The sequence below is a fragment of the Aethalodelphis obliquidens genome, unplaced genomic scaffold (genome assembly GCF_003676395.1).
Source record: "Aethalodelphis obliquidens isolate GAN/ISIS:26980383/991018 unplaced genomic scaffold, ASM367639v1 scaffold38, whole genome shotgun sequence".
In the NCBI taxonomy this organism is placed as follows: Eukaryota; Metazoa; Chordata; class Mammalia; order Artiodactyla; family Delphinidae; genus Aethalodelphis; species Aethalodelphis obliquidens.
This window is the reverse complement of record NW_020837982.1, coordinates 17155632-17177288: the sequence shown is the minus strand read 5'-3', so window position 1 is coordinate 17177288 and position 21657 is coordinate 17155632. Positions and strand designations below refer to the sequence as shown.

Sequence of the window (21657 nt, the reverse complement as noted above, 5' to 3'; positions counted from 1 at the left end):
TTAGTCACGCGCCCATCCCTTAGATCAATCACTGGCAAAGGGGAAAGGGGTCATTTGATTGGCTTAGACCACTCCTGATTCATCCTCTGGTGCGTGCATGTCATTGCCACCTGGGGCTCTGTTAGCAGCCCAGAGAGGGGGCAAGGAGCAGTACTGCCATCTGCTTCTAACCCTTGGTAGTGAGAGAGAAAATCCCCTATAATAACTTCGCCCAGCCGGGACATCCACTGTGAGTGCTTTTGGAGAATTCGTTACCCCTGTTGGTACATAGGCAGGTGATACTGGTCATGCCTGATGGAGGCTGAGGGGCTGTGTTGTTATTATGGCTACACTGAAATAGAGTTCTCGTGCCATCTGATCCGTTCATTCATTCATTCGTTCATGTATTTAAACGGTGACTTTTTAAAATTAATTAATCTATTATTTTTGGCTGCGTTGGGTCTTTGTTGCTGCACGTGGGCTTTCTCTAGTTGCGGCGAGCAACTACTCTTCGTTGCGGTGCACGGGCTTCTCATTGCGGTGCACAGGCTTCAGTAGTTGTGGCTCGTGGGCTCTGGAGTGCAGGCTCAGTAGTTGCAGCTCACGGGCTCTAGAGCACAGGCTCAGTAGTTGTGGCGCACGGGCTCTAGAGCGCAGGCTCAGTAGTTGTGGCGCACGGGCTTAGCTGCTCTGCGGCATGTGGGATCTTCCCGGACCGCGGCACGAACCCGTGTCCCCTGCATCGGCAGGCGGACTCTCAACCACTGCGCCACCAGGGAAGCCCCCTGACACTCTTAACTATCTCGTCAGGTGACTGCAAGCAAAGCACGTGGGGTGGGGGCCAGGCACGCCCAGGTGTGCTCTGGAATGATGACGGTGTAGGCGAGGACCCCGGAGCATCATGGAGCAGGGTGCGGGGACCCAGGGCAGCGATGGGGGTGGATGCTGGGAGCAGGCAGTGAGGCGGGACCACCAGCCGCGACTTTGGGGTGGAGAGAAGCGAAGCTCTGGAGGCAGAATCGGCAGCACCGCATACGGATGTGTCTGTGGGGAAGGGCGGGGGAGGTTGTCAGCACCCGCCCTCCCGGGGTGGGCGAGGCTGCGAGGGGTGGTAAGGTCAGTCACTGAGGCCCGGGGCGGGGGCGGGGTGGGGCACGGGCCTGGGCAGAGCCGAAATTGGAACAGCTGGGCTTGGGCCCGGGCTCTCCTGGGGAGACCGACAGGCGGCAGGGGGCGCAGGCCGGGCTCTCCGGAGGCGCCGGGGCTGCAGGGGAAGGGTCTGGGGATTCAGTTAAGGGCCCCGTGTGAGGCCTTGGGGCCTGAGCTCAACCGGGGTGAACAGAGGGCCGAGGCGGCGCTGGGGGCGAGGATGGGGAGCCCGGCCCGGCCGGGCCGCGCCTCCCCGTCGTTCTCGGGCGAGCCCTGCCGTCCAGCGGTGTCCGTGGTGTGCGTTGGGGGAACCCCGAAGCCTGCAGGTCGTCGCCTCGCCCGGCGGCGGCGGCGCGGGGGTCCTCTCGCGGCACGTCCGGCCCTGACCCCCAGCGCGGGTTCCCGGTAAGGTGCGAGCGCTCGGACCGCCCCGCCGGGTGGGGCGCACGGAGCGCGGGGCCGGCGGCGGGGCGGAGGGGGCGGGCTTGGCCGAGGCACCACCCCCGCCCCCGCGCCGCCTTCGTCCCGCCCGCCGGCCGGCAGAGCTCGAGACCCCGGCTCAGACGCGCGGTCCGGGCGCTCGTGGCAGCGCGGCTGGGCCGGGTGGCGATGCCGCTGGAGCTGACACAGGCCGCGCTGTACGTGGTGCTGGAGCTGGCGCTGGCCGCGCTGGCGGTGGCCGGCAATGTGCTGGTGTGCGCGGCGGTGGGCGCCTCGAGCGCGCTGCAGACGCCCACCAACTACTTCCTGGTGTCCCTGGCGGCGGCCGACGTGGCCGTGGGGCTCTTCGCCATCCCCTTCGCCGTCACTATCAGCCTGGGCTTCTGCACCGACTTCCACAGCTGCCTCTTCCTCGCCTGCTTCGTGCTGGTGGTCACGCAGAGCTCCATCTTCAGCCTCCTGGCCGTGGCCGTCGACAGGTACCTGGCCGTGCGCGTCCCGCTCAGGTGAGGCCCCGGCCCCGCGGAGCTCCGTCCGCCCCGGCCCCCGGGACCCCAGACCCTCCCGGCCGGGGCGCGGGGCGCGCGAGTTCCGGCCCGCAGCCTCCGGACACACGTGCGCCGGGCTCGACCCTCTCGGTGCCCCGGGCGCGCGCCTCCTTCAGGGGATCCGAGTAGGGACAGCCCTGGGGCCCCGGGGGTGCGGCCCGGCGGGGCAGCTCCGGGGAAAGCGCCCCGAGCGGGCGGGAAGGGGCCCGGCGAGCGCTGGGCGGTAGGGCCGGGGAGAGAGGCTCCAGGGCAACCTTGGACGCTGGGATATGCGTGGGCAAAATGACGCGACTCGCCGCCCGACTTCAGGCTGTACCTGCCGACCCGGGTGGAGGTGCCAGTTAACTTTGGGGAACGCTGCGCGCTTCGTGCGGACTCTCATCACCTTCTTATACTTCAGAGAGAGTTAAAGTGCTTCCCGGCTCGCCGAGACCGACAGCCTGAGAGCCTCGTGCGTTGTATAGCCTTGTTTATCTGCTGCCCAGTCCCAGCGGCTGGGAAAGTGCCACCAGGGTTTCCAAACGCTGGAGGACTTGCGGGTCACTGTTTCTCCCACAGTCCGAAGATGTAGGAGCCAGCCGGCAAGGGGAGCGGAGTCCCAGGTGTAGCTGGGAGCTGGAGAGCCCGAGCATCACAAGCATCACGTGGGGCTTAATTGAAAGTATTTACTTTCTCCCTCCCTCTCTCCCTCCCTCCCTCCCTCCCTCTCTCCTTCCTCCCTCCCTCTCTCCCCCTCTCCCTCCCTCCCTCTCTCCCCCTCTCCCTTCCTCCCTCTCCCTCCTCCCTCCCTTCCTCTCTCTCCTCCCTCCCTCCCTCCCTCCATCCCTCCCTCCCTCCTCCCTCCCTCCCTCTCCTTCTCCCTCTTCCTCTCTCGCTCTCTCGCTCTCTCCTGCGCGCGCCTGGATGCCCTTTGGCGTTTCTGAGTTGGGTGAGCTTGGGATCTCTTTGGGTCTAGAACTGAGACAGGGAAATTGAGTAGGAGGGAAAGGAAGGAATTAATCTCTTGAGTGCCAACTCTGTTGGGCGCTTTAAACTTACATCCTTTAATCCTGCCAGTAATTCCAGAGGTAGGTACCTGCATCCTGTAGGCAAGGGGAGGACATGCAGGATGGTGCCTCTGAATCAGTGTAGCAGCAGGACTGGGTCTCAGCGCTGGCCCCATGTTCCCGCTGTGTGTGGCATCAGTGTTTGGCATGTGGGCGGAGAGCAGACGGCCGTTTCTGGAAGTGGATTCTGCTTGCAGTGAATTGGTGGCTGTACGGGAAAAGTGTTTGAGGGAATTGACGGGGGTGGGGGGCATGCTCCCAGAAGCCTTTGTAGCAGGCTGGCGTGGCACACCTGCTCCCTGTGCTTTGTGTCCTGGGTCCCAGCGAGGGCAGGAGCCTCCTGCTTGGCCAGGCTGTGAGCCTCCTCTGTGTGTCTGGGCCTTTCCACGTGCTGCTGCCCTTGGCCTGTGACCAGGAGGCCCCATGTGTCCCATCAGGTGTGACAGAGCCCAGGGGTTTCCGAGGACCGGGGCGCACGGCATGAGCTTCTTTTCTCTTAGGGCTCCCTTTCCTGCCTCTTGGTCCTTGTGTTGGTTACTTGGTAGCCTTTTGGACTGTTTGCACCCAGCAGGCAGCCACAAGCCCCAGCCTTATCTCACAGAAGCCCCTTGGGTTTGGCCCTGGCAGAGGTCCAGAGAGACCTCAGCTCAGTGCGAGTTGAAGAATCCCCCGTGCCCCACGGAGCAGGAAGTTCCATGAAAGTTTAAATCTGTTACTTCTTGTCCCGGTCTCTGCTGGGCGGGGTCTTGAAGGAATGGGTGTGGGTGTGTGAAGGCGAAAGAAATGTGAATCACAGGTCCCTAACTTCTCCTTTGCGTTTGCTGAAGCCAGGAGGGCGGGATGTAGGCTGGGGAGGGCAGAGCACCCCGGAGTGAGTGCCGGTCCCACCCCTGCCCTCCAGGCCTGCCCGCAGCAGGTCAGAGGTCTGCAGGAGGTGTGTGTGACCTGTCCCGGGAAGGAATGGCATGTGTCCTGGCCCCTGGCGCCCAGCCCATCGTCACGGGCTGGAGAGGTCCTCACGGCTCCTGTTTCAGCACTTCCTGGCCTGCTGAGCTAAAGAGCAGATTACAGGGCCGCACCGGGCCCTCCCGAATCAGAACCTCTGGGGCCGGGTGTGTGTGGATTCCAGTACCAGTATGTAACCGGGGACTTCCGGTCCCACCAAACTTCGAGGACCTCTGGGAGTCAGAGAGACGGGGGGCTCCCTTCTTTACTGACCCAGGCCGGGCAGCTCCCACTCGGCTCCGAGGCCCTCCCTGGGGTCACGGGTCAGTGGGAGTGAAGTTGGAAGTGTGCTGGAGAGGAGGGGACTCCCTGTAGAGGCAGCAGTAACCGGGTGAGGGCCAGAAGCTTAGGCCCGCCTCCTACCCGGGCACGAGCGGGGGCTTGGACTCGTCACCGGTGCCCCAAGGCTCTGACGGAGGCCCGCGCGGTCCGCCGTGGGCACGGCTCGAGGCCGCAGAGCCTGCAGCCCTGCGGCTGCCCAGCTGTCAAGGCAGATACTGACCAGGCAGCGTTGCAGGAAAGGGGCGCCCTAGGAGATGGCCGGAAACGAAGACGAGAACTTGTGCCGACCTGACCAGGAGGCGTGTCTGCCTACACCGGGCCCTGCCCTTGGCCTGAGAGCAAGGGGCGTCCACACACAGGAGAACATCTGCTAACTGCAGTTCACGTGCGCGCGGCTCCTGACGCAGGCCCCGGCCGGGGGTCCAGGCCCAGTGGTGCTCTGGGGAGCCGGCAGGGCGGGGCTCTGCGGGGCAGGGGTGTCTGCCCGCAGCTGCTGGCTCAGGCGTTTCCGGCAGGAGCCCTTCCTCCTCCCTAATCTTGTTGCCTGTCAGCCGCACCCCAGGCCACTGGAGTGCCGCGTGGTTCCCCTCTGCCCGCCTGGAGGCTTGCCCTCCCGGCTCCTGGACCCCGTTTCCCCTGCACCGCGCTGCTGAGTGTCTGCTGGGGCCGAAGGAGGGTGTTTCTGGGGGCGCTGGGTTGGTTGGGTGGGTCAGCAGGATGGCAGGCGCCGCGTCTGTCTGTCTGTCCCTGGTTGCTCACTCTCCTGCCCCCTTTGCCGCGTGGAGGCATCTTCTCAGAGCCTCACGTGTCCAGTCTGGGAGGGAGGTGTTGGGGACCTCTTAGCAAGACTGTGTCTTGGGTGAGAAGGTGGCCTCTACCGAGCTCCTTGCAGGTGACTGAACTATAGGAGGCTGGCAGGGGATTTTGAGCGTTCTTTTATTTTTTCACTTTTTCTTTTTTTAAATTGAGCTGCAGTTCGCATACAATAAAATTCACCTGTGATTTTTTTTTAAACATTATCTACTTTTTTTTTTCTTTTGGCTGCGTTGGGTCTTCGTTGCTGCGCGTGGCCTTTCTCTAGTTGCAGCGAGCGGGGGCTACTCTTTGCTGCGGTGCATGGGCTTCTCATTGCGGTGGCTTCTCTTGTTGCGGAGCACAGGCTCTAGGCGCACAGGCTTCAGTAATTGTGGCTCTCGGGCTCTAGAGCGCAGGCTCAGTAGTTGTGGCGCACGGGCTTAGTTGCTCCACGGCATGTGGGATCTTCCCAGACCAGGGCTCGACCCCGTGTACCCTGCAGGTCCTTAACCACTGAGCCACCAGGGAAGTCCCTGTAATGTTGTTTTGAAATAAAGCTGAGAAAGAAGGTTTCAGCTCTGGGTCCCGCCACTCCCCGCCTTGGGTCCTCCCTTCTTCCACACCAGGGCTGTCTTTCTCTTCCAGATCATTCCCATTGGAGTGGGTTGAATGGTGTCCACACTCTAATCCCCAGAACCTGTGAATTTGGCCTTAGGTGGGAAAAGAATGAACATCACCTTATGTCGATCTTCAGAGGAGGAGCTTACCTGGGATGACCTGGTGGCCCCTAAGTGAAACCCCATTCCTATAAAGTAAACACGCAGAGAGAAGGGGGAAGGCGTTTGCAGATGGAGGCAAAGACTGGGATGCTGGGCGGCCACCAGAGCCCCGCCTCCCCTAGAGCCCGTGAGGAGCCTGGCCCTGCCGCGCTTGATTCCGGGCTCCTGGCCTCCAGGGAGTGGAGGGAGTGAGTGGTGTCAGCCTCCGCTCAAGTTCGCCGCGCTTTGTTACCGTGGCCCCAGGGAACCCCCATCACTATCCGAACGTGCGAAACGGACCCTCCGTCGCCGCTCGCCCCACCCACATGCCGGCCGTTCCTTGGTTTCCTTGACAGGAAGCTTCTCTGACATGCCGTCCAGTCTCACGGCCTCCACTTCCGTTGTCACCGTGTCCCCCCCATCAGGCCACCCCTGCAGGGCCCCCTCTTGGTGGAATCCGAGAGTTCCTCCTGGGCCTCGTTGCCTGTGCCCTCTGGCAGCTCTGGACCAGCTCCTGCGGGGATCACACCCCCCCCCCACCCGCTGCTCCCCTCCGGCCCATCTCCAATCTGGAGGGCGCCTGGGGTCCCGTCCCCTCGCTGCGGGTAGAGTCCAACCAGCTGGATGTTCGTGCAGGAGCCCCTGGGGCAGGGGGAGGTGGAGACGGAGCCCCGAGCACCTGGGGGGTCGGGGGAGGGGGATGGGGTCCCCCGCGACCTTAGGCTGCCCTGGACCATGGTGACCATGGTGACCAGGAGCCCCTCTGCGGGGGAGGCTGCGGCCCTCGGGCTCTGATGCTGGGGCAGCAGCCTCGCAGGGACACAGTGCCTGGCTCTGCGGCTCAGTAGCGTTTGCACAGGATTCTGGAAAGCACAGGTGGCCTTTGATCACGTGCAGAAAAAGTATGTGTCAAGGGGCAGAGTTAACTGCGTTTGCACAGGCAGACGAGCTGTGACCGCGGGCACAGCTGCCCTGTGGTACCCTGTCTCCACCTCACGCTTGCCTGCCAGCCGGGGTCACAACACCAGGGCAGGGACACGCGGGCAGACAGGTGTGCTCCGGACACTGGAACGCAGGGCACGGTTGTGAGCGGCAGCCGCTCTTTTGACCTTTTCTGGGCACCGCCCCCCCCCCATGCCTCGTCTCGGTGAGCCCCTGCGACAGCCTTCTGGGGGCAATGCTGTCACCTCCAGATCCACAGGTGGGGAGGACAGGGCTCAGAGAGCTGTCATCGGCCCAGGTCACACGGTCAGGGCGGGGTAAGCCTGTGTCCCCTGGAGGGAGAGGCTGCAGCCTCTCGGCGTGGACGCGGGGGCACCCCGGCAGTCATGAATGGGACCCTTTAAATGTCACCAGGATAGAGGATGCAGCGGAACAGCACCGTGGCCAGAGGGGAAGGAGGCCGGTACCTCGGCAGGTGCATGAACCGTCACAGGATGTGACTCAGCTGCCCGGACCGCGGGAGCCTGTTGGCCACCTCCCCTTCCTCAGATGCGGGAAGCGAGGCCCAGCCTTTTCTGATGCTTCTGACTCATTACTGACCCTCAGGGGCTGGGCTTCAGCATGGTTCTTATACCCCGCCCCGACCCAGGAGACCCGTTAGCAGGCTGTGATCTTCACCTCGGAGGCTGACAGGCTGGAGACACTGCCGTGGGCAGCAGGGACTGGACAGCAAAGAGCAACCGTACCTTCTCTGAAAGACTTAAAGTTGGGAACAGGCTGTCACGGGCTGAGGCTGGCCTTCTAACTCGGCCCCGGGCTGACAGGGGGCGGTGGTCCTTCTGGGGGGCTGATGCCAAAGTTTCATGTGGGAGAAGGATGGGAGGATGGAGGGTTACGGCGCGGTAGGGATTGTGTGGGAGCAGCGGGCTTGCCGGGCCGCAGGGTCGGGGTCCCAGCACAGCGGGTCCGAGGGGCCCGGAGGCTTGCTGAGCAGTGTGGGTTTTGTCCTCAAGGCACTGGTAAGTCCACGAAGGACTTGGTTTTGTTTGTCGTGTTCTACGTTAGAAATCCACTGGTGTGAAGAAGTAGGTATTCAAAAGCACAGAGGGCTCCACAGGGAAAGGCTGAGTGGCCCACACCAGCCCCTCTGCCTGGAAGCCCTCCCACACTGGTTCCCAGGGCCACTCCACCCTCCACGGCCACAGCTGGGTTTGTGCTGCCGTCTTGAAACAGAATCTGTCGACTGCCTACCACACGACACAAGCCTTGTTCCTTCCAATTTCTGTTATATTTTGATTTTTTCCTGTGGATCCTATTTCAGCCTCTATTTCTGATTCTATCACTTGTAGGCAGTAGCTGTTAACCGTCAAGAAAAATGAGGAAACGCGTACCACCCTCCCCCCGCCATCTTTCCACCTCTGCTGTCACCCTGTCTCTACCTTACTTTGGACAGGTAGGACGTTTTACTTTCCAAAGGCGATCCGTGCCGTAGTAAAGAGAATGAAACCATATAAAAGGGTAAACTGGGGGAAGTAAGTCACCCAGTCCGACCTCTGATTTCCCATTTGCCTGTTAGAGGAAACCACTGCTTCTTAGTTTTTGTTCTTTTTCCTGCACAAATTACGTATTGAACACATTTATATCATACCATTGCTTTTACAGTGTCAAGGTTCATAACATTTGCATTTTATTCTGTATCTATAATAAAGTTTCCTGCACTTTGTAGAGAGTTTCTGAAAAGTGGAAACCGATACCTGGCGCGTATAATGTTCTGCGCACGCATTTCCCGAGCAGAGCAGGGTGACTGGAGCAGAAATGCCCTCCTGTCGCTAAGCCCATCTTCTCCAGGAGATGGGTCTCATGGCAGGTCACGTGGGTTCTGTTTGTAGGTGCCGCCCACTGCTCAGAATTATGCCCCATTTCAGTCAGCCTCGTGTGTGGATCATCAACTTCCCATCTGGAAATCAGAGGACTACCCAGCTCCTTCACTCTCATCGCGGAGGGTGCACGGTGCTGCGCGGGTGTCGTGCTGGGTCTCCCCATCGTACTCTTGGGGTGCTTCTGCCATTTCTTGCCCCCCTCCCGCATGTTTTCTTTCCTCTTTCTGGGATTCCACATGGTTGTCTATATACCATCCGTAGGTAGCTTTTTCAGGACGTGGGTTCTTTCATGCCAGCAACGTTTTCCTTTCTCACACGTGGTTGGTAGTGGGACTGGATACGCTCAGAGGCTTGAAGGCATTGCTCTAACACCCAGGGTGCCCAAGAAGTCCGACGTGGGTGTAATCCTTCTTTGTAACTCTGTTTCCTCGGAAGCCTTTGGGATCTTTTGCTTTGCTTGGTGTTCTGAAATTCCACGAGGTTGGGTCTAAATGTTGACTTTCAGCTTTTCTCCTTCACCTGGGGACGACGCCTTGCCAGTCTGAAGACTTAGGTCTGTCTTCAGCTCTGAAATCTTAAAAAAGAATTTTCCTAGATTATTTCCTTATCTCCATTCCGTCTGTGTTTCCTTCTGGGATTCTTGATGAGTAGATGGAGACGTTCCCTCCTTGACTGTTTCTGTCTTGTAAACGTACTCTTCCATATAAGGTTCCAATACTTTAGTCTTTTGTTCTCCCCTGGAAGAGTTCCTTGACTTTTCCCCCCTAGTTCTTCTATTTTTGTTTGTTTTTAAATTTTAGTGTTCATATTTTTACTTTTGATTGAAGGTGAAATTTTTTGGAGTCAGTTTTGAAAAACCACTTTTGGGTTCACATGGTTCGGATTCTTGCTGTGGCATAGACTGTGTATAATCAGAACTCTTCCTCCAGCCCCATCCTCCGTCACTGGGTCTCAAGCTTCAGCCAGGGAAGGGTGGGGACGTGAGGGATAAGTGCCCAGCTATGCGGGAAGTGCAGGCGTGATGCCTGAGGGGCGAGGCCGCCCTAGGCTGGTCAGCAGGCAGCCTTCCTCTTGATTTCTGCTCCTTCCCTAAATCCCGTCTGGACCCTGCTGTCTGCAAGGCTGGAACCTCTCTTCCCGGCCAACCTGTTTCTGGCTTAGGGCTCCATGGAAGCAGGCTGACGCGCTGCGCCAGCCAGGAGGTCGGGCAGAGTCTGGAGCAGAGGGGCCACAGGGAAAACCGTGCAGCCGACCAGAAGACCAGGACGGGGAGGACCCCCGAGACCAGAGGTGGGCCCTGGGGGTACAGTCGGTGAACGGGGACCAGAGACGCGGCTGGGCTGGCGTCCGCCTGGACACCATGCGCTGGACACCATGGGCCTGTGACGAGGACGCGGGGTCACAGGGGTGACGGGTTCAGGAGGACTCGCTGACTGGGCAGGATGCTGGGCCCGAGGAGAGGAAGAGTCCAGGGGAGCCCGGGTTTCTGGGCCGCCAGGGGGCCCATCCCAGAGGCACGGGGGCCGTTAAGGCGCCCGCATGGGGCGGGGTACGTGGCGGGCGGTGCTCGGGGAGCTCCAGGCTGGGCGGCCCTTCTCGGCTCCGGATCCAGCCCCTCCTGACAGCATCACTCCAGACCCAGCGCTGTTGAAACATCCTCAAGCTGCTCTCTCCTCTCTCAGCCCCAATGGCGTTGCTCTTGGCCGGTCTGCTACCGCCCTGCCCCGCACGGGGCTCCCCAAAGCAGCTTTCTGCCCCACATCTTGATTTCCAGCGCTGATTTTGACACCACCAGCGCCAAAGCTGCCTTTTTTTTTTTTTTTATAATGTAGAGTCTCAAGCGCTAGTGAAAGACACCACAGACCAGGTGCTGGTGGCTGCACGTCTTCACCCCGCCTGCAGCCCGGTCTCTTTGGTCCCCCCTCTGCTTCCTCCCTGTCCCCGCTGCCAGCCCTGCATCCTTGCTGCCCCTGCAGCCCTGTTCGCGCCTGGGGACAGGGCCGGCCTCCCCCGCCCCCCTCTCCCCTTTGTGTCTCTGCTTTGCTTCTCAGGACCCCCTCGATCCCCTGGCCGAGGTCAGGCCTCTGCACGTGCCGTTCTCCCTGCTTGGGGTGTTCTGCACCTGCCGACTCCTGCCGATTTCCACGACACTCTCTCTGGGAGGCACCCTGGATTCCCTTGCAGCTGTCTGCATGCTTGTGGGTATTTTCTAGGTTATTTGTCATTGGTTTAAGGTTGCCTTTGCTTCTTCTTTATAAGCAGGGCTCACGCTGCTCCCCCCGGCATCTCCAGTAGGCGAGTCCAGTTACTAGCGTGTGACGTGTCTAGGGGTTGTCAGGGTGTGTGTGCACATGTGTACACACGTGTGCTGGGGGGACCTGCCCCGATAGGGATGGACCAGCTTGTCGTTGAGGCACGACAAGCCCGTGGAGGGTGTCCTCAGGACAAAGCCGGGGAGAGTGGAAGACTGAGAAGGAGAGGGAGGGGAAAAGACATACTGGCATCGCCTAGAGGGGTAAATAGCTCCTAAGTTTGGCGTTTTCAGAAGTCGTGAGAAACGCAGTTTTTTAATACATACACAAGCACACACATACTGCATTCATTTTGTACTTTTTAAAAAGTCCCTGCTATTAAAAGATATATTTGTATATATGTATCTATATCTGTGTGTGTATATATACATATACATATATATATATAGTTATACACACACACATTTGTGTCCATTTGACTAATCTAATGTGGTCTGTGGTTTCAGAAAGAATGAGTCATTCTGAACTAGTGTGTGTTTTTTCACAACTTCTAAGTTTCAAAACTAAGACAAATTCCCACATGGTTCGTGTTTTGCTACATTCGCTTTCCCTCTCTCTCTCTCTCTCTCTCTCTCTCTCTCTCTCTCTCTCTCTCTCTCACACACACACACACACACACAATTATACTCAAGAGCTTTAACATTGACATGGTACAGTCTATAGTCAGATGTCCCAGTTATCCCGATCATTTTCTTTACAGTTTTAAAAATTCAGATTCCAATAAAAGGTCACACGTCCATTTAATATGTGCCTTTGGTTTTCTTTAATCTGGAAGCATTCCTCAGTCTTTTTTCCCCCCCTCTCTTTCATGGCAATACATTATTTTGAGTTTGGTTGTTTCTTTATGATTAGATTCTCAAGTTGAACATTTTTGGTGGGAATACTGTCTACCTGATGGTGTGTCCATTTCAGCCCATCACATAGGACGGCACACGGGGTCAATCTGTCCCACTGCTGTTGTGTTAAATCTCATCACTGCTAGCGTTCATCACTGTAAAGGTGTGTTTTCCCCGTTGATGATTCTTGCTTGGATCAATTATTACCATGTCAGATGGTAATTTTATTTCTTTTCATTCCTTCCACTGTATCAGTTGTCCTTCTTCTGTAGAGAAGAGGTTTACCTTTCCCTGCTTTTCCTTAAATTATGTTTTTTACATGCCAGTGGACTTAGGGAATTTTATTTTCATTTAATGTGTTACAGTCCATACCTGTTATTCACTTTGATGCCCAAGTTTGGAGAATGAGAGCCTGTGCAAGCTGACTTCTCTTTGAGCGTTCCCGTCACGTTTTTGAGCACTTCTTACTTTCTGGCACAGAAGGGTTTTCAGGCTCCATTGTATTTTCTGGCTTTGGAATCAGCCGTTTCTCCAAGGAGCCCTGTTTTCTTGCAGTGGAGAATGGTATTTACAAACCAAGATTCGGCAGGAGCGCTCATGGCTGCTGGAGCGTCATTTCTTCTAGGCCCTCGTGATGAACACAGCTAGGAGAGCTTTGTTTTGTTTTGTTAAATAATGACTTGGAGGAACTCCTGCGTGCAGGAGAATGCCAGCTCACTAATGAGTAGGGATGACTGAGTGTAAGCGGGTCATCACTTGGCAACTGTCATCGTAATAACCGGTTCAGGGAAGAACAGTCAATAGGTGATAAAACTCACCGGTGAAAGTTTGATGAGGGCCAAGATGTTTACAGAATCTCAAAGTCTATGCACCACGAGGTACAGCCGATCACAGAGGGATGAGCAGTCCCAGCGGAGAAGCCTGGTGGACGCCCCCGCGAGCAGTTACCTTCAAAGTTACCGTCCCCAGTAACAGGATGCCGCGCCCTCCGATATCGCGTGTCTCCTGACGTCTAACTGGTCATTAGTGTGCGTGGTGGCTGACGCTTCTGACAATTAATGGTGTGTCTGAAGCGCAGTGTGTTTCAGCCCCCGCCGTGGGAGGAGGGTACCTTTGCGGGGAGAGAGGATGACAGGTATCCTCTTTCTTCTCTGGTCTGGGTTCAGGCAGTAGGCTTTTCTCTCGGGGGTTCTTATTTCATGTCAAAGAGACCAGAGTCTGGAGCCCAGCGACCCTGGGCTGTCCCCAGGTCCCACCCGATATATGAGACCAAAATGGGAGCCTCGCCGAGAACCAGCCTCAAAGGTGAGCTCTGGGAGACCTGGTCCTGGCCGCCACCGCCATCTCTGTAGGCCACTCTGGACGGCCTCCTCTGGCCGTGCTGACCTGGTGCGGACAGCTGCCCGCATTCTTTCCTGCACTCTTCCTCTGAGGCTCCCGGGTGGCCCTGAAGGACAGGTGGCATCTCTTCCACCCGCCTGCACCTTGGCAGTGGCTTGGCTCAGGTCCCCACCGGGATTCAGGCATGTCTGAACTTGGTGGAGGGGATGGGGTACCCCCAGGAGCCAGAGTGGTCCTGGCCTCCCGGGAGGAACTCAGCCTGAAGGGCAGCTCCGGCGGCCAGAGCTTGTCATGCAGCAGGTGGGCAGGCGCTGTCCTGGCCTCCAGCGGCCCTGCAGGCTCCAGCCGTGACCATCTCAGGCCACAAGGCGGCTGGCCCTCAAGACATTTATTTACCACAGACGGTAGACGGGAGACCCTCCTCCCACCCCTAGACCTGAACTTAACGTCAACAGAACCAAGCAGTTCTTTTTTGTGTAAACATCGTTTTATTTGTTCCTTACGTGTTTGCGAGAATTCCTCGGTGAGGTCATGTGGGTCTTCGGCTCTCTTTGCGGGAAGGTTTATGGATCCTGGGTCTTGAATGGGCACAGTGCAGAACTGCTACTGCTTCTGTCCGTGACAACATCTGAAACCCCGTTACCTTGGTGGGAAGCAACTCTTCAGCCTCTGGAGGTCCCTCTTAGACAGATGCCTCTTGTGAGCTACAAGCTGGAGCTCGGGACACGTCCACGCGCCCCTCGGCTTGTTTGTCTAGAGCTACCGGGTGGGTGTTCAGCGGGTACGTGTGCTAAGGAACCAGAGCTCTGTTCCTTTCTTACAAAGTCAGGCTGGCGTCGGGGCTTTGCTCGCCAGGCCCGGTGTGAGGTGTTCCGGATACGAGCGTGAGTGAGAGAGTCCCTGCCTTGGAGGAAGTCTCGGCTCCGCCGGAGGGGATGGCCCTGCAGCCCCCCGGGGAGGCTCTTGCGAGGGGCCCTGGGGACGCGGGGCTCCACGGGAGCCCAGGGCTGCACTTCAGGGGAATTTCTGTCCTGTGAACGGGACGCATGCGCTGGGCGAGCAGTGTTGGGATGGTGCAGGCGCTGTCTGGGTTCATCTGGCGTTCTGCCCGGACACAGGAGCAGGAATAGTGGGATTAGCCTGGCCGGCTTCAGCAGGGGAGGGAAGAGCCCTCAGTGTGACTGCTGTGCAGCCCAGAGCGACTCCCAGGACGGGAGGGTGGGGGTGGGGGGTGGGCAGGGCCCGGGCCTCCTGCGGCACCCGCAGCCCTCACCCCTCACAGCGCGCGGCCGCGTCGCCTCGTCCGGCTGCATGGCCTTGGCACCCGTCGGCCTTGCTTTAATTGTACATTTGCCGGGATTTCCATTAGACTTTCTGGGGACTTTTTTAATATTCACCGCGGCAGCCTCTACCCCCACCCCTCCGCGGACCTGCCTGCTGGGCCGTCCAAGTTATCTTGTTAGCACGCTAGTTATAACTCTTGGTAGGTGTTGAGTGGTCTGTCCTCACCCCATTTTCACGTAAGTCCCGTTACTGTTTGTGTGCGATTTTAGAGAATATGACGTTTTCTGAGAATGTGTATGTTGCTTTGGAGCAGACGTGTTTCTATTACAGAGAAATGAAACTTGGGAGCGAAACAGCACATAAAGGGAAAAGTCCCTAAAGGAACAATCGGCAATTTTAAGAAGAGGACAGAACTCGGGGTGTACTTACCTAGTGATTTGCATTGATAAAGTGCTTTGCACACACGAAATCTGTGTTCAGAGGCCCCGCAGGGGTGGGTTCTGCAGCCACCGCTCTCCCCATTTTTCTGAGAGCAGAGCTCCGGCTCTCCCTAGCCCCTGTCTGGACTCAGTGTCACTGCTGGGGTGGCTGCCCTTGGGGATCTGCTGCACTCAGGGCACCCTGAGCGCTGGGAATTCTGGCTTCCGAGGCTGAGCGTGTGGCCTGGTCTGAGCCGAGGGCTGCAGAGCCGGAGCTGGGGGGACCCTGGCCCAGAAATAGGCCAGCGCTTGTCAGGCAGCGCTTGGCAAGCCCTCTGTCATGATGTGAGCCCGGGCGTCCACACTGTTCCCTTTAGCTGTGACTGTCTCGGTCCGGCTCCTCAGCTAATGAGCCCCTTGCATGGAGAGTGGGTGGGTCCGGCACAGCGGGGGCACAGCCATTTCCCAGAGGGTGGACTCCCCCAGGACACCCCTTTTGTGTGGGCTGGAGTTGTTCCTGCTTGCTCGGTGTAATACCGCCGCCTACATTTCCTCTACTCATCGCCTTCCATTTACTCCTCCTGCACTTGGGGCGGATGTGGGAAAGGACACGTTCCCGCCGTTCAGGAATGTTGTGGGGGGCACGCGCGCACACACACACGAGGATGCTCTGAGAGACCCTGGTGCTCAGGGAGCAAAGGAGCGAGGGGTGGGGAGGGTGGGAGTGGGGCGCTCAGGGAGAGGAAAGAGGCCCAGCCGGAAGTGGGAGACGAGAGGGTATGGGGGAGGAGAGCGGAGCCCACCACCCCCCGTGAGATGCCAGAGACCCGGGGATCGTGCCCCCAGCCTCCCGCCCAGTGCAGGGACACCGGCCTGCTCTCCCCAGCATCCCTGGCCGTCTCCCACCCGTGCCCGGGTCCAGGCAGCGTCTCGTGGACACGGACTGTTCTGCCATCGTGGGGCTGCAGCCCCGGCGCTAAAAGCGCATCTGCCTTTGGAGCCCACGTCTTGCTGTGGGTCTGGTTGTGTCCGCCAGCAGAAGCGTCGCCCTGCCGCCTTATAAGGACTGCCTGCCGAGCGGGCAGCAGAGGCCTCTGCCACTTCCCAGGTGGCCGGCCACGGAGTTGGGGTCGGAGGATCCCTGGAACGGCTGGCAGCTTTGGCCCGGGCAGAGGGCAGCAGAGCCGGGGCTGGCGGAGGGGGGAGCTGGGATCTGTGAGAAGAACCACGGGGTCCTGAGCAGGAAAGTGACTGCTCTGGGCAAAACCAGAATCAGATCAGGTCGGTGGGTTTGTGTCCTGACTGCAGTTCAGCGGCAGCAAGCCAATCATTTAACCGTGGGAGCCTCAGCCTCCACATCTGTAGCTGGCGATGGTGCCCTGACCTCGCGAGACGGGGGATGCGCGCGGGCCTGGTGCCTGCAGAGCGGCGCTCAGGCGGGGCGGCCGCGCGTCTGATGTGCCCTGTGCGGCTGGCGGCCGGGGGAGTCTGTAGGCACGTGTCTCCCCCAGCCCCCAGCGTGTCGTGTGGCCGTGTGGTTCAGAGCTGCTAGGATGGGGGGTGGGGTCTGTGAGCCCTGTCTTTGCTGTCATCCTGCCCCACGCCAACGTCTTCTCGAGTGAACCACTGAAGTAGTTTCCTAACTGCTCTGCTTTCCTTCTGGCGGCTCTGAAACTCAGTCTCCACGGTGAGCTTCACACAGCCGAAACCAGTGCCGTCCCCCCAGTGTGCCTCGAGCCCCCCATGGCATCCCGCAGCACTGGGGTATCTAGTATCAAGCTCCAGCCCCTTCCCCCGGGCTGGGGATGGGCCCGCCTCACCCCTCTGCTTCTCTAGGAAGGTGAAACCCTTTCCTATCTGGAAGCCATGCACATTCTGTTCTCTCTGCTTAGAATGGCTTCTTCCCGCTTTTCAGAGCCTCCCTGCCCCCTGCACCTCCGGCTCTGCTGCCTAAGAGGCTTCCCTGACACCCTGTGTCCAAGCTCTTCCTGGTTTTCTCTAATCTGCACCCTGTTCCTTTTGGTTTGGCCAGACTCCTTCTGACTTGTGATTGTACCTTTGAGTGTTTACCTGTTTATTTTCTGTCTCTTCCGTTAGCTTCACAGCCCACGAGGGCTGTGATTCTGTTTCCAGTGCCAGCGGAGTGTGTGGTAATACAAGGAAGAACTCTGAATAAAATAATGAGCCAGTAGGGGAGAAGGGCCCTGGTGCAGGGGGTCACGGAGAAGGCTGGGACCAGCTGCTCCCCGAATGAAATCAGCTGCTGTTCCTCATCTAAGACGATTTAGCGTAAAAGTAGTTTTTCATATGCGCAGGATCCAGCAGTTTTGAGAGGTTCAGATGTGGGTGGATTCCAGTTGTTTTGAACTCCGCCAGGAAGCCACCCCCTGGGATCCCTCTGTGTACAGAGGACTCCGTGTCTAATATTGCTTAGGGAAAAGTCACGTAAAAGAAGCAGCATAGGGACTTCCCCGGTGGTCCAGCGGTTAGGACTCCGCGCTCCCAATGCAGGGGGGCCCAGGTTCGATCCCTGGTCAGGGAACTAGATCCCACATGCCGCAACTAAAAGATGCTGCATGCCTCAGCGAAGATCCTGTGTGCTGCAACTAAGACCCGGCGAAGCCAAATAAATAGATAAGTAAATAAATATTAAAAAAAAAAAAAAGCAGCATAACGTGGTGTAAGGAACAGAGGCCTGAAAGTCCTGACTTATTGGTCTTTGGTTCTTGTATTGCCTTTGTTACTTAAAGACTTTGTATGTCTGGTTCCTCATTTGTAAAATAAGAGAAGTTGGACTAGAAAAGATGAAGGTCCCTTCCAGTTTGTACGAGCATGCTTTTGGCTGCAGGTAACAGTGACTTAAGCCATCAAGACCATCAGTTATCTCTTGAACTACAGTATGGAGCCATGGTGGTTCCAGGGTTGGTGTAGTGGTTCAAAGACACCATCAAGGACCTGGACTCTTTCCTCCCTTCTGCTTCGCCATTTGCTTTGTTTTCAGGCTCATGCCTCATGGTCACAAGATGGCTGCTGCAGCTCTAGGCATCACAGCCTCCCATAAGAGCATCAAAAGCAGAAAGGGATGAGATGGGGAGGAGCTCTCCTCGTGTGTCTCTCTCCTTTTATCAAGTAAAACTTTTCCTGGAAGTACCCTAGCAGACTTCCTTTAGTCACATTGGCCAGAACCACCTCCCGTATCCATCCCAGACCATGACTGACAAGAGAATGTGCTAACCCCAGATCTTACTCATCCCCCGGGGCTGGTCTGTGTTCAGCTGTACACAGCTCGGTGCAGCTGAGTCCCGTGAACAGTGGAGGAGTGGCTGCCTCGTGGGCCTGAAGTTCTGTGCCTCTTAAGTGCTTGGCCTTCAGGTGGCGGTGGCCTTGTTACCCTACAGGGGTAACATTGCATTCTTCACGTCTCTGGCAAGGCAATGGCCAGGAATAACATTTTTATAAGGAATGGCTTTACATTCCTGCGTGAGGAGGGAAGCAGAAAGGATTTGGAAATAGATGGATTTATTGGCCCAGAAAAGTTCAGCGAGCAGCTGCACCCAGCAGGTCCTCTGTAGTCAAGACCCCACAACTGAGCTGCCCTCGTAGGGAGCAGAGAAGATGAGGGATCACCGTCAACGTGAGGCAAGGCCTCAGTTAACTGCCCCCGCAAACTGGACCCGTTCTGCTGCCTGTCCGGCCCCAGCATCAGGCATTCCTAATAAGCAGAAGCCCGTTTTAAAGCTGTCTGGTAGCGAGCCAGGAATGTGTTTGTAATGGCCACCATCCTAAGAACCTCCTATGCGCCAGGCACTATGCTAGCTCCTGGGGACACCAAATCAAAGGGACAAGGTCCAAGTCCTTAAAAGGCTGAACACCTGCGAGAGATAAACAAGCTCTATGACAGGTGTGTGTGTGAGGCCAGAGAGTGGGAGAGGCCACCTTTGCCTGCGAAGGGAGCAGGAGAGGAGGTGACCTTTGAGACAGGAGAGCAGCCGGGCCAGGACGCAGCAGCTGGAACAGCAGGCAGGGGCACTTGGGGCTGCGGCCTGAGGGCTCCGTGGTCCGTGCTGAGAAGTGTGAGCTTAAGCCTGCAGGCGAAGGAGATCGGACGCTTCCCACAGACGAGTCTTAAGATAATGTGTATCCAGTTATTTCCCAGTTTTCTTCCCAGAGGTTAAGTAAAGATGTTATTTCATTTTTTTCAATACATTATGTTAAATACATATTATGGACCAGTTATGAATAGCAGAGCTTATACCTTTGCTATAAACCATATATGGGCTACCTTGTAGCAAAACGTCCAAAATGTGTATTATGATTTTTAGAGATTTTAAAGAAGATTTAATGGTCTAAAAATTACTAAAAAGGTTTGATATCTGCTAAGTTCTTTCGCAATTTTTATCAACTTCGCCGCTAGCCGAGACAGCCAGGGACGCTGCTAGAACTCTCGTTCTCCAGCACCTTACCGGGGAGTTCAGGGGGATGACTCTTCCTAGGGTGTTGGTGGGAGACTGACCAGAAGGCTTCTCGCCCAGAGTCACCAGGTGGGGCTGCCTGACTCCAGGGGCCTCCGGTCCTCACTTGCTGGGTGTTTGTTCTAGGGCATCTTATCAGTGAAGCCTCCCTGCCTGACCTCCTTAACACTAGTTCCTGCCACAGCTCACCTTCCTCACTCTGCTTTTTCTCTTTTCACACTACACGTCTCCTTCTAACATACTGTATAATTTACTAACCTATGCTTGTTGTTTATTATGATCTGTCTCCCCTGCTAGAACGTTAAGTCCCTGAGAAGCAGGGGTCTTGTAGGTTCCATTCCCTGGTGTATCTCGACCCCCTAGAGCTGTGTCTCATAGGAGACCTAGACCCAAGGTCAGTATCTGGGTGATTAGAAAGCAGCCTTTAAGAATTCTCCACTTTTTCTCCTCGACCATGATTTGTCACTAGACAGAGGTGAGTTATTAAGAATGAAAACCTTATTGAGCTTGTTAGAGCAAAGCTGTTTCTACCTGTTTGCGAGCTGTTAGTGTTGAGGGTAAAAGGCCACGGTGCCCCCTGAGGCTGAACGGTAGAGGCTGTTAGGGGTAAAGGAACAAAGAGCAGAGGTGGGGTCTTGGACTTCGGTGGCAGTGCTGTACGCTGGCGGTGACAGATGCTGTTCTTTTCAACAGGTATAGGAGTCTGGTCACTGGGGCCCGAGCAAGAGGGGTCATTGCTGTCCTCTGGGTCCTCGCCTTGGGCATCGGCCTGACCCCGTTCCTGGGGTGGAACAGTAAAGACCGTGCCGCCAACTGCACGGAGCCCTGGGACGGAACCACAAACGCAAGCTGCTGCCTTGTGAAGTGTCTTTTTGAGAACGTGGTCCCCATGAGCTACATGGTGTACTTCAATTTCTTTGGGTGCGTCCTGCCCCCGCTGCTCATAATGCTGGTCATCTACGTCAAGATCTTCCTGGTGGCCTGCAGGCAGCTCCGGCGCATGGAGCTCGTGGGCCACTCGAGGACTGTCCTCCAGCGGGAGGTCCACGCGGCCAAGTCCCTGGCCATGATTGTTGGGATCTTTGCTCTGTGCTGGCTGCCGGTACACGCCATCAACTGTGCCTCGCTCTTTCAGCCAGGCTGGGCCAAGGAGAAGCCCAAGTGGGCCATGAACACGGCCATCCTCCTGTCGCACGCCAACTCGGTCGTCAATCCCATTGTCTACGCCTACCGGAACCGAGACTTCCGCTACACTTTCCACAAAATCATCTCCAGGTATGTTCTCTGCCGGACAGACGTCCACAAGAGTGGGGATGGGCAGGCAGGGGCGCAGCCTGCTCTCCAGGTGGGCCTGTGACCGAGGCTCCTCTGGCCTGTTCGAGGAGAAGGCACAAGTTCAGTAACAAAGGGACAGGGCATGGCTGGCGGATTCTCACTGGAAGGACAGCTACACCTCACAGGCCAGCAGGTGGCCTCTTCGGAGCACTTCCCCGGAGGTACTACGTACCTGGTTAATATGCACACGTTACTCGTAGGTCCCGAGGGTCGGCAGATGTGTTTACGGTTCTCTGGCTGCTCTGGCTGATGATGCCGACGACTTGAATGGATTGTAAAAGAGAGTTTTGTTTTCCTAAGAGTCTACCTCTTTCGTGGTAGAAAATGACTGAAACTATTTTACTGTGAAACACTGTGAACTATTACAATACAAATACTTTTTAACTTAGCAGGCAATGGAAAAAGTTGGACATACTAAAAATATATACTTGTTCTGGGGAAGGTGACCAGGAAAATTAGAAGTATAATTCTTCAATCAAGACACTGCCATATTAGGGAGATGATAGTCTCATAAGTTCTTAAGTAGAATGTCATCAGATGACGGGTTTGATAACAGTCTTTTCCACGTACAGCAAACTACCCTAAAGGAAGAAACTGGAGAAGTGGGATCCCTCCGCCACCAGATTCTGTTTCCCCCTTCCAGAGCTAGATAGTGAATTTTACTTCTCTCCCAAGTTCAAGTTGGCCAAGTTGCTGGAATCCAAAGTGAAAATTTTACTAAGGAAAGTTAGAGAATTGTGTTTATGTATGAGGTGAAATAAAAATAAAACTTAAAAAAAAAATACAGTTTAGGGTGCTGCGCCGGCCTGCTCTGCAGAGCTCACCTACCTTCC

At 56.9% G+C, this 21657-nt stretch overlaps 2 protein-coding genes across 2 annotated transcripts in view; both read left to right on the top strand.

The window, feature by feature from the left end:
- Positions 1 to 20289, top strand: part of SPECC1 (sperm antigen with calponin homology and coiled-coil domains 1) — a 271479-nt gene extending 251190 nt beyond the window's left edge. The window contains exon 15 of the transcript XR_003438067.1: positions 20183 to 20289. The gene's annotated coding sequence lies outside the window, so the exon portion shown is untranslated. The remainder of the gene's footprint in view (positions 1 to 20182) is intronic.
- On the top strand, positions 891 to 21606 carry ADORA2B (adenosine A2b receptor). The gene is made up of 2 exons (XM_027131130.1): positions 891 to 2075; positions 20183 to 21606. The coding sequence occupies exons 1-2, from the start codon at positions 1738 to 1740 to the stop codon at positions 20844 to 20846; spliced, it is 1002 nt and encodes a 333-aa protein (XP_026986931.1). The 5' UTR covers positions 891 to 1737; the 3' UTR covers positions 20847 to 21606.
- Positions 21607 to 21657: the final 51 nt, after the last annotated feature.